We start from the raw sequence: 12,150 nt of genomic DNA on the forward strand, positions 1-12,150 counted from the left end.
CACTTCTTTAAATTTAACAGCATCCAGGTGAATAAGGACAATGATAAGGACTGGATATTTTTTTCAGGGCTTCAGCCTGAATAGGGTATAGCGTCTACGCCATGTGCTCTTTTCCTTATCTAAGTTACAATGGTACTAAAAGCAAGACTGATTCTTTAACACAGTCACATAACAAAGTTTATTGCGCTCTCTTCCTCTCCTTCCTCATTTGGCATCTGCAGCAAGGTTTGTACCCTAGGCAAAACCCTACCAGTGCTTGTGGAGGGAGCAGGGAAAATGGGGGTGTGCTGCTGAGTGCCAGAGGAAAAAGTGAGCCGTGTGCAGGAGTCTTACCTTCCCCCGGGATTCAAAATCCCTGGGCTGCTGCCTGCTGTTACCATGGCATGGGATGCCCACAGGGCTGCCACCCTGGTGCCCCCTCTAAGTTGGCATCCAGGGTGGTGTCCCACTTGCCCCCACCCCTTGTATTACTTTTACTACCTGTGCAGGGTGGTAAAACTGTCTCAACAGAGACTATACTACAAAGAATTCATAGAGGCCTGTTTTTATGGTCAGACTATGGAACTAGGAGCTGAAGATGTGGACTCTGTTCCTAGCTCTGGTAAGGAGTCACTGTCTGACCCTATCATGAGTCACATGTCTTTGGTTAAGCCCTCCTGTCTTTTAGGAAGGCAGGGACAGGAAGGTACCTAATATATGAGGATGCTGGGCTGAGTACTTTACTGGTTTTTAGAGGCCTTCAAACCCCCATCTAGAACAGCAGATGCAACTAAGGCTTTAGACAGAAGCAGGAAAATTTAGTGATAAAAGGGATGCAGAATTGTGAAGGCTGCTTCAGGTAAGTGTGGAGGTTTGTTCCAAGCCTGCCTGAGCCACTTTATAGTGAAAGGCTCATCAGAAACGCCTTTGTGATGAAATTCTCTGAACACCTAGATGCTAAAAGGTGATCTGATTAGAATAGCCACAACAGCAATCACCTGCTTCAGTTAATACAATTCCACATACCTCAATTGCACTTGTGTATTGCTCAAGTCGGCTGTCAATCTTGGAGACAACTGTTGCAGAGTGAGTGGGCTTTGCACCACTGTTTGGGGTAGGGATTAAAAAGAAAGATATGATTACTCTGATCAAGCACTTTCCAGCTTTGTTTTAATCTATTTATTTTATTGTAACTAGTAGTTTATTACTTTACCTCTTCTGAGCGGATTTGTTCAAAAACTCTGCTCGTTCTTCAATCTACAAATAGAAAAAAAGTGCTATATACGTTCATCAACAACGTGAGCAGCCTGATACAATATAAGCTGAAGGGTGATACACAACTTTAAAGAGCAAAAGAAGAGAACCAGAAAAGGAGAATCAGCTTCAGATTCAAACCACTGCAGTCACGTAAACACAGGTTTAGAGATAGACTTATACTAGGATTCTGTTCTGCAAGAAACGTGCAAAGTTTAAGGAACTATGCACATTCCTTCATTTACATCTCACATAGTCTTCAACACTACCCAAGCACATAGTTTTTTCAAGAATAAGTCCCAAGTACAGCAGAGCTGGAAGTAAACGGAGAATAGGTTATGTCACTAAAAGGAACTTACATTATATCCCAATTTCACAAATCCTTCAAAAGCAGCATGAAAATATAATTGCTTCTTTTGAAAGAGAGGCAAATGCAGTACATTTGCCAAAATAGAGATACTAAAAAGCCGTATCTGGAGCTGGGTCACATGTCCCATGCTATGCAGTTTTAGTGACAGCCAAGTTAATTTTGAATTCATAGTGTATTTTGTTCATGTACAATTTGCTCATTTTTGAGTCAATATTTGACAGCTGTTATCACACAGCAGCATCTTGCAAACTGAAATAATTCTCCATTTCTACAGGGAAATCATGTGTCAGCTCCAGTACAGGTGAATTGTGAAGGTTTCAGGGAGATATACTAAACCTCTGAATAGTACAAGGAGAGAGAAAGGACTACAAGGAATTTCAAAGCATTTCATACAAGCTTTGCTTGCATTCTGCGCTTTGGGAAGCCAGAGGCAGATACAACAGCCAGTGTAATCAGCTGAAAGGACTTCATAATCCACATCTTTTTTCTCTTCTTATTCCCAGCAGTTATCTGGACTCACCCCTGTTTGATCCTCCCACATCCTATCTCAGGCACTCCCATTTAGGAGTGATAAAACAGAGGTAACTCTAGGGGATATAAATAACCTCCAGTTAGTCCAGAATTTAGGTTAACTGGGATCTTCCAGTTTATCTCTATGTCAATTGTCTGTAAGTCATTTTAATGGTGACTATTGCAGTACTGGTGTCTTTAAAGCTGAGGTAGTATAAACTAAAGACCATTCATTACAATGGTTCTAGGATTTTCCCTGCACCCTTCCACGCTCAAGCAACATAAAATGATGACCCCTTATTGTCGTGGGTGGACAAGTTGGCAACAACCTGTTCCAACTTTAATACCGCTTCAATCAGAGTTAATGTTGGAGCATTTTTAAAGCATCTGTACCATTCCCAGAATGTCCACCTGTAACAATTAGACCATAATTCATGGCTCAAATATTAAAAAGTTCTGTGGATCACAGAAGCCAGAATTCAATCAAGATCACTTGATACTGACAAATTAGCAAAGTAGAACAGTGGTACCAAACACATTTCACAGGCAGATTAGTGGCCTGGGGTCAGCCCATGGGCCCAATCCAGCACATAGGGCTACATCATCTGGCCAACAGGGTTCCCCATGGGCATGGAAATTTGGCAGCAGGACAAGCAGCAGCAACAACATTAATTGATTGCTGCTATGACTCCAGGAACCACAGCAAATAACATTGCCACTGCACCCCAGCTGCCAAATTTCCAGAGCCATGGGGAGCCCTATGAGCTAGACAACATGGTTCCATAGGCTGGATCTGGCCTAAGGGCCATATCTCAGTCACTCCTGAACTGGACAAATTCCAGTCAGTTCATCTGTGGATAAGGACATGTGTACTTCTGGAGCTATTTCAAAAGGGCAGCAGCTGTTACGTTATGGGTAGACAAGCCAGAAATAATACAAATGTAGTAAAACTGCTCCAACTTTAACTCTAGCTGAAGCAGTGCTAAAGGTGGAGCAGTTGTACTACATTTGTACCCTCTCTGGCTTGTCCACCCCTAACATTTAGGATGTAACAGCTGCTGCCCTTCTGAAATTTCCCCTTTCTGAAATGCTTCCAAATGCATGTGTGTTCACACCCTATGTTTTAGAAGCATACCAAAAGTTCAGTCCTCATCTAAGGGTATGAACAAACATACATTTGTAGCAGCTTCAAAAGGGAAGGGGGAGCTTCTGTGACTGCTACATATGCATGAGTCTGTAGCAAATGCATCAAAACCACTCCAACTTTAGCCCTGCTTCATCCAAGGCCAAAATTGGGGCCATTTAGCTACAGGATTATGCACACATACCAGTTACACTGTAACAGCTGCTGCAAGCACTTAAGCAGCTGATTCTCCTTCCCTTCTGCAGCTGCTACAAATATACATTTGCCCATACTCTAAGAACTAAGCTATACGCAAGGACTGATACAAAAGATGGACAAATATTATTTGTCCATGTAGGAGCAATTCAAATACTGTACATTTGCTGTTTCCTCAAACAGCCACAAGGTGACAGCAATGCATCAACCAGGGAGGCAAAGATGACTATATGCTCACACGTTTGGTCCTCCGCTATTTTCAACTTTTTAGAAATGGATTTTTACCCAAAAGAAATACAATAGAAATTTCCATTGGTGAACTGATTTGTGATGTTAGCTTAAGCAGGTAAACTTGTTCCAACCATTTTACCATAGATCAAGGCAAAAAATTCAAATGCTGCCTACCAGCAACAAAACTCAGCTTAAAATTAAATTTACTACCAGCCTGTTTGGTGGTGGGAAAATGCTACAAGAGAAATGTGGCTAACAACTGAAGGTCAGGTGGACTTACTTTTTGGCTCTCTTACAAGCAAATATGGTCTGAACAAATATTTAACATGGAACTGCTCTGTTATTGTAAGAAGCCTGTATTTTCTTACTGCACTCAGTTCTTGATAATAAATTTTGCTCTAAATGGGACTTCTAAAGAAGACTGCTGTACATACACTATAGAAGCAAAGGCCTTGATTTTTCATGAGCGCTGCAGAAGCAGATCTATCCCATATCAGTGGGGTGGTTCATAGAGTCTTCTGGTTGAAAAACGTAATTAAATCTGATATCTAATTGACAAACAGTTCTTCTAAAATTGGTTCCTTTTTTGAGGGGTTAAAGGTGTTTTGCTGCTCACAGACAATTTTTCTAGAGTTTCCTAGAGTTTCACTAAGGCGAGAAGACGTGTCCAGCAGTTACCCTTCCTTTCATTATTGGTGTGCCACCTTCTCACTCAAACAGGCACACAGCTGCAGCTGAGGATTTGAGAGAGAGGGAAGGACAATCACTCTTTGGGGCAAATGCTAAAAGTAGTGCATGCTTCTTAGGAGCTCTTTCTGCACTTGAGAGGGCATTGGGGTGAGAGAGGGTGGCAGGTGGGGTTCCTGAAAAGGAAAAAAAGATAAATGGAAAATAAGGCAGGAACCGAATTAGAATTCTTAGGACAGGGCATAGTTTTCTATCCTCCAGAATAGGATACTGTAACAGCTAATGGCTGTTGACATGAAGATTTGACCTGGAGCCCTATCCCAGGAGAGCCCACAATTTATTTTTTTTCCATGCATTAAAAAGCAATTAATCCATTTGGTCTAAATGCAGTATGACAACATGCAGAGAATTAAGCCACTCTATCTACCACACACTTAGCACTCGCCATGCATAGAATTAGGAACGTTAGGCACATACGGTAAACAATATTACAAAATAGATCTGTAAAACAAATAGGAAAAGCAAGATGGTTAATATGAATGGCAAACACTTGAAGGATTTCCTGAAGCTCTGACTAGTATTAAACATAATCGCTTTGCTGCAATATCTTTGTAAAGGCCTGTAACGGGGAGCCACAAGCTCCCATTATTTTAAGGGAGAAGCAACAGCAGGGAGGTCCCCAGGTACCCATTATGCGCTAGTTGCAGGGGAGCAGGCAACCAAGGATCCATAGGCTATAAGTACCTATTGCAGGGCTAGCAACCCAGGAAAAAGACAGCTGGGCAGAGATCTGTTTAGGCAGCAAGAGCACTGCTACAGCAGTGCTGGGGTCTAGACATCAAGCCTAGAAGGAAACTCTTGTGGGTGGCTGGAGAGCCACCTGACTGGAAGGGGTAGGGCTTTAGACACATACGACTAGTGCCTGAGACCAAGCGGGCAGTATGGGCCTGCAGGCAGTAGGAAAAGGAGCTCATGAGCAGGATGGCTGCAGAAGAGCAACTCACAGATACCTCAGCTGCCCTAGGAACTGCAAGTAAGGAGTGTATTACTTCCAGGGAAGTATGACCCAGTGGACTGAGCATAGCTATAAGGGGTGAATGAGGAGACCACACAGCAGTGCCTGACTGGCACACCAAGGTTTAGAGTCCTGCCAGGGCAGGTCATAAACCAGAGATGGCCTGGAGCTGAGAGGGCTAAGGCCATAGCTAAAGATGGGTGAAATCAGAGCCAGGTGCCCAGAGCCTGAGAGAGGCAAAACCACTCCAGCCACCCACAGGGGTTTCCTTCTATGCTTCACAGCTAGCCTGCTGTTCTGGCTGCTGTAGCTGTGCCCTTGCTGCCCAAGCAGATCTCTGCCAGAGACCTGGAGCCTGAGAGAGGCGAGAAAGGGCTGCAGCCCAGAAGCTGCGGTCCAGTACACCAGCTGAGAGGGGCCCAGCCAGAGAAAAAGGGTCAGAGTCAGAAAGGCTGAAGCCCCAACAAAGGCTTGGAGGCATGCTGTTATAATCAGTAACATCCATGAAACATGGGTGTAGCTATAGGGCTGGAAGGACACTACAATAGTCCTTAAGGCAACAGGTGCCCTGGGGGCATGGACAGGCCAGGAGGGTCCACTGAGTGCTTGAGAGGCAGGACTGGGACCAGTGGGATCTGGGAAGGACTTGCTGGATGGACGGGGGTTCTCTAGGACCCTAGGGCAGCCTGTCTTTTTACAAATCAACTAAGTACATCAAGGCATGTCAGGTGAGAGAAAAGGGAGGGTACCCAGGGACAGGAGCCATGTTGCCACAAGGGGGCATCAAGGCCACCCTGGGGTCTTTAATCCTGTTATGAGGCCTATGAGCCTTATTTTTTTAACAAAGAATATCTCCCAGACTACATAAGGCAGAGAAGGTAGCAGGGGCATCATGAAGGCAAACGCATCAGTCAGTGCATGTGGGGTACAAATAACACCCAGTAGCTCAAGAAAATCAGTCCCCATCAGTTGAATTTAAGGATGATCTTCATGAATCAGTATAATCAGAGGCCTACTGTTGCTTCATAGGTGCTTGATATTAAAGTAACAGTCAGATACTAAGGTCCTGGTCTGCTAGTGCCTATGTACATGCATAACTCCACTCACGGGAATTCTCACATAAATCATGCACATGCAAAAGCATTGTGTGGGATAAGGCTCTTAATTAACAGAGGTTAAGCATGCAAATGCAAGAGCATATATAGTTTAATTAAGCTAGAGGAGGATTTTTCTAGGACTAAGGCACAATCACATTTATGCATTTCTCCTCCTTGAAGCCATCCTGTTTATACAGGCTCAGAGATCTACATGATGATCTTCTGTAGAAGTTGTGCAAGATGTTGCTAAATATATTGACAAGGCTAAAGATATAATCTAAGACCTTCACTTCTAGCCATGCAACCACAAATTACATGAGTAGGTTGGTATGGGGAATGAGTTAACAGAGGATTTGACCCAAAGCATTTATACGCTACTGAGGAAAAGATCCTGACTGAATATTCCAGCTATGGCTTGTTTGTTAAAATGGCTCTTGAGAATTTTAAATGGCATACTGAATACTATCAAAACACCACTTTCCAACTGACAACTGGAGCTGTTCCAGGAAAAGCAGCAAATCAAAGACCTATCCAATATTTCATGTAGCTAATGCACGGCAGCCAGCTGTAGGAACCTAGTGAAAAAACACTTTGGGTTCTGGCTCCCAGGAGGAAAGCGCTCTGCCATTAGTCTCCTTGAGCACCAGCCTCCACTGGGGCCCCACTAAACACTTCTTTTGCTTTCTGTTGTCATCAAAACCATTTCTGCACATAGGCCCAATTCACTCCTCAGGTAATTTGGGTCCCTTAGATGAGGGCTAAATTTGGGCCATCTCCTGTTCAAGAGGGAAATAATAGGGAGGGAACTAAACCTAGAGAAGAGGGTCTTAAAAAAATACTGTTCTTTAAAATGTAATCTTATGATCCAGTAACACTAGCAGGGAGAGCAGGGAAGGAAGGGAGAACATCTCTTATAAATCAATTCTTCCCAGTCAATGCTTCCCAAATTCTTCCCAGCCAATGCTCTCATTCTCAGCTCTTGCCTAAATAAGCAATGAAATAAACAAAGATATCTTCCTTTTTTCTTTTTTTTACTAGAAGTCTCAAGTCCTGTTAGGTCACAGCTCCCAGCTCTGCAGTTAGCCTGGTATTTCAGAGATGGCTGCCACAAAATCCCTTTATTCCCCTATAAGATTTCTGCAGCAAGGAGTTGGAGAACCTCCAAGACTAAAGCCCTGTCACAGCTCCCGCCCACACTCAGCCAGCAAGTTGGAGTTCTTCCCATTTCAGCTCCACCCTGGTTTTGTTTTCCTGTCCAACTGCAGACTCAGACTATGGAGGGTGGGGGCTCACCACACCCAAAGGAGACTTCATTTTTTAAATCTTCTGGCTTCTCTTAATCAACTTTGGGAAAGGACAAATGAGGGAGACACAGGTCAATAACAGTGTGTATGGTTTTCACCCCAATAACGTTCCTGAATGGACTTGTTCATTGTGGAAGGGCTGTGCATTCCTGTATCCATTTGTGCTGTGTACAACTTGAAAAGGTCCCCAAGAGACTCTGTTCCCAGGTGGTGTAACAAAACTTGTTCTACCCACCCCACTAAGAGGTTCCCAAAGGAAGAAGGCAAGTACAGTAGTGATCCTGCACCGCTACAATAGTCTAACGGGTCTGCACCAGTCCCAGCAGTGATGAGCAGGGGAAGGAACAAGCTGCCTCTCCTCTGTCCCTGTGCCAGCAAGGAATCTGGCATTCATTCTCTTTACATTTTTATTCCTTATTGTCATGTAGGAAAGAACCCAACCCTCATGTTCTCATCTGAGGGATTCCATTCTACACCCAGTTCAGCTTCCCCAGTGTCATGATCATCCCCTTCAAATCCTGGATCCACCATATCCTCTCTCCTCTGCAACTAAGCACCCAGTTGCTTCCATGCCCCCTACTTTCTTCTGTTTAGGGAGTGATAGCAGCCTCAAAACTCTCTGCTGTATTACTGAAGCAGAGAGATCTTAGGCTTCAACAATATGTTTTTATTTAACTGTCACATTAACAACATAAATTGTTGGGTGAAGTTCTGGAGTCTGCTCAAAATCAGAGATCATCACAATAGTTCCTTCTGGCCTTAATACATATTTCTTACCCATGGACAACCTAACAGACAAAGCTAGATTCCACATTATACTTGTCCTCTGAACTACGTTGCTCAGTCTTGCTTTCTAAACTACTCTACCAATGCATAAATGCAGCAGAGGTGTAACTGGTAGAGCTTGCACCCTAGGCAGCAGACTCATACCTGATAGGGTTTGTGCCCTGAGGTACTGAAACAAAGGCATTGTGGGCGGAGGGAGGGGTTGAGGTTCGTATCACGTGGAACAAAACAGAAGCAGGACACTACTGTGAAGGGAGGCATCACCTCCAGCAGACAGGTTAACCCTCCCCGTGCCTTGAAACTGCTGTAGTTTCATATGGCAAACAATGGTCCCAAACCCTTTATTTGGCAATAGCTGCAGAGGTAAGGAATGGTTAACTTGGCTCTTGGAAGCAACATCTGACACCACTCCTCCCAGCAGCATCTCCCATAGAGAGGGGGTTGCAGGATTGAGGAGGGAACTCCTGACCCCACTCCACTCCATGCCGCTAAAACTTTGAGCCTCCTGCCTCTCAACTTTATTCCAGCACCCCCCATAACTGAGCATCCAGAACTTGATGGAAAATTTAAGATCTAGGTTTCTCTTTTTTAAAGAAACTATAATTTTTACCAAAACAATTTTGTGAAGATCCAAAATGGTGATTAAAAAAATCCCCTCTTCCTTTACCCCTGGAAAACCCAACATTTTTCAATCCTCACATTGAGGGAAGACAAAAGAACCGTCAGATCATTTGTCAGCTAGGCATATGAAATACATTTTTTAAAAGACATCCTAATGCATATTAAAGAGGGGAAGAAACAGCTCATATAAGAATTTGCACAGTGGTCTTGATTTCTAGCAGTTGGAAACCTAGAATGATGCTTTTGGTGTAGTTACTGAAAAGTCTCTAACTCAGTCATTAAGCCTGATTTTAGCTAAGCAATGAAAACTGTGAAGCCTGACATTCTTAATTTCCAGGGGTTTATGCTCTATTCTCAAGTTTCAGATTCAGATATACCTGAAAAATCCAAACAAAGCCCAGTCACATCCTCCTGGTCACTGGGTTTCATGTCATAACTCAGAGTTGGATCCAAATCAATGTAGACGGACCAAATCTGCAGATCAGCAGGAAGGTTGGGATTCTGTGAGCAAAACTATTATTGATCTTAAAAGGACTTCTGAATATTAAGTTCATGGTCCAGGTAGTTCCTGCCTCAGCTGTAAAACACCAACTTAACCTTCTAATAAAGCCTGAATTCATTGGATAAAACCCAGACCCCAACTGACAAAATCCCTATTGATGTCAGTGGGGTTAAGATTTCACCCACAGATTTTAAAGCCAAAATGAGCTGCTGTGATAATCTAGTTAAACTTCCTGGATAATCCCAGCCACAACAAGCCAACCAGAAATTCCTGAAGTAGAGAAAAGAGGTTCTATCTGCTACTTAACTCTGCTGTCTCCTTCTCTCCCACAAACTTAAGGAAAGGTACTGTGACACCCAAAAGTTTGCCTATGTCTATCCCAACCATGCAGTTGGCCCAATAAAAGGTATCACCCTAAAGAATTCTTGCCTCTTGCGTATTTCCTGGACCATCACAGCATCAAGATCACCTCAACGTTACCTGTAGCAGAGAAAGTTAATCTTCCTTGCCATATAAAGCAAACACTAGCAAGCACAATAACTTGTAGCTGAAGCTTTAAAAGGGGATAAATTTATGCTATAATCTCTGTGTGCATGTCTACACATGCAATTACTGTGCATGAATAAAATCTGGTGAAGTTTGTGCTGGAGTTTATTTCTCCCAGGTGTGCCATATGCACGTGTGGTCAGGACCACAGCAATCTGAGTAGGGGCGGAGCAGCCCCAGCTGGCAGGGAGCCCGGAGGGTCAGCCTGCCAGTGCAGGGTTGCACCTGCCTGGCTCAGTGTGCTGCAGAGGGCCTGGTTAGGGCACGAGTACTTCAATGTGGGGCAGCACAATGTGGGTGCCAGCAGGCAACCCCCGCACTGAAGCACTCTCATGTCCCAGACAGCCCTGTCAGCATCTATACATGCATTGCAGCAGAGTAAATAACTCCACCATAGGATAATACTTGTGTCTGGCAGTACTATCCTACAGCAGAGTTAATTAGATTACTGCAGCCTAATAGCACATGTAGAGCTAATTAGTCAGCTCCACAGTAAACATCTCATGTAGACGTGCCCTGTATGGGGAGACAGTGTCCATGTCTACATAAGATGCTTACTGCACAGTAGCTTGTTACTATTGCGCAGTAGTGTCTCTGGGCATGAACCATGATGTGATGCTACTGTGCAGTAGTAAAGAGCTACTGCAGTAAGTGTCACCATGGCAACCATGCTGAGATGCTACTGAGCAGAGATGCATTGTGGAGTCATTTAATACTTAGTTATGCAAGTACTAAATGACCGTGCAGTAACAACTGCGGTCAGCATCTCATGTAGATGTGGCCAGTTTCACCCAAGGGGGAATAAATTTAATCTGAATGTAGATTATGAGTTCCCTGTGGCCATATGTTCACCACAAATGTTAAGGGGAAACAAGATCAAAATTTGGACGGAAGAAAAGTCCATTTCCAATTCTTCTCCCGCTTCCTTCTATAAATAAACAACATTACTGACATATACGTTAATTAACTTTATCAGTTTATCATTTTGAACACTAACATTTTTCACAGCTATTTTCTCCAAAAGTTATAGAAAGGCTTCTTTTTGGACAATGCCTAATTCATACTCTAGATAATATTCATACAGAGCTTAACTATTTTTCCAGAGATGAGCTGAAATTGCAAAATCTGGCCCTGTATTTCAATCATCTGTTTTTTGTTAAGGCCCATTTGCAAAATTCAGATCAGGGTCCTCAGTGAGATTATGAGTTATCTTAAAAGTTCATATACATGATTTTTATCACAATTCCCTCTTTTTATTTACTTATATTGTAGGACTTAGTGCTGATGTTACCTTGAGAGATGAACCTTTGGGACTGAAACATTTAAATGGCTTTTTGTCCTCTGACAAGCCATCTTCAGGCATCTTCTGACGTTTCTCAGCAGCTTCAGCCCTTCTCCTCTCAATCTCTTCCTTCAGCCTCCTCTTCTCCTCCTAAAATGGTATACATAATCTGTTGGTCATTTGTTTTCTTCAAGATACCATAGTGTCATCCTCAGCACCTTAAATTTCCCAAAGACAGTTACAGGATTTGCAAAAAATAGACCCCTATGTCTGTGACCTATTTCAGTTCTAGTAATTTATTTATGCACATGTAATGCACTAATCTACCACAGTATCAAGTGTGTTTGTAGGGAGACAGGGTTAATCTATGCTGCATTCATTTATTCTCACAAAGGCATTGCTTGCATAACTAAATATGCTGCTGTGGTCCAGTGTTTACTGAGACAGCAACATTTTAAAAAATGCTATCTCATGAAAGATTGGGATGTAAGAAGCTGAATGTTGTTTTAAAACTATTACACATGGGTTAAAAATGCTAAAGAAAACCACATTTAATGTGACTCTGAGTCACAATATTGATGTTTTCAAGACACTAAGTCAATCTGACCCTTTGTCCGGAGAAGAAAA

The 12,150-nt window shown here is 43.1% G+C and overlaps 1 protein-coding gene across 7 annotated transcripts in view; it reads right to left on the reverse strand.

The window, feature by feature from the left end:
* CALD1 (caldesmon 1) overlaps positions 1 to 12,150 on the reverse strand; it is a 283,619-nt gene that overhangs the window by 10,477 nt on the left and 260,992 nt on the right. For all 7 annotated transcript variants that reach the window (XM_006019421.3, XM_006019422.3, XM_025198786.1 and 4 more), the window contains 3 exons: positions 11,533 to 11,673; positions 1,193 to 1,236; positions 1,006 to 1,084 (listed from right to left, as the gene is read on the reverse strand). In XM_006019421.3, coding sequence (XP_006019483.1) covers positions 1,006 to 1,084; positions 1,193 to 1,236; positions 11,533 to 11,673 — 264 coding nt within the window. The remainder of the gene's footprint in view (positions 1 to 1,005; positions 1,085 to 1,192; positions 1,237 to 11,532; positions 11,674 to 12,150) is intronic.

The sequence above is a fragment of the Alligator sinensis genome, unplaced genomic scaffold, assembly GCF_000455745.1.
Source record: "Alligator sinensis unplaced genomic scaffold, ASM45574v1 scaffold87_1, whole genome shotgun sequence".
In the NCBI taxonomy this organism is placed as follows: Eukaryota; Metazoa; Chordata; order Crocodylia; family Alligatoridae; genus Alligator; species Alligator sinensis.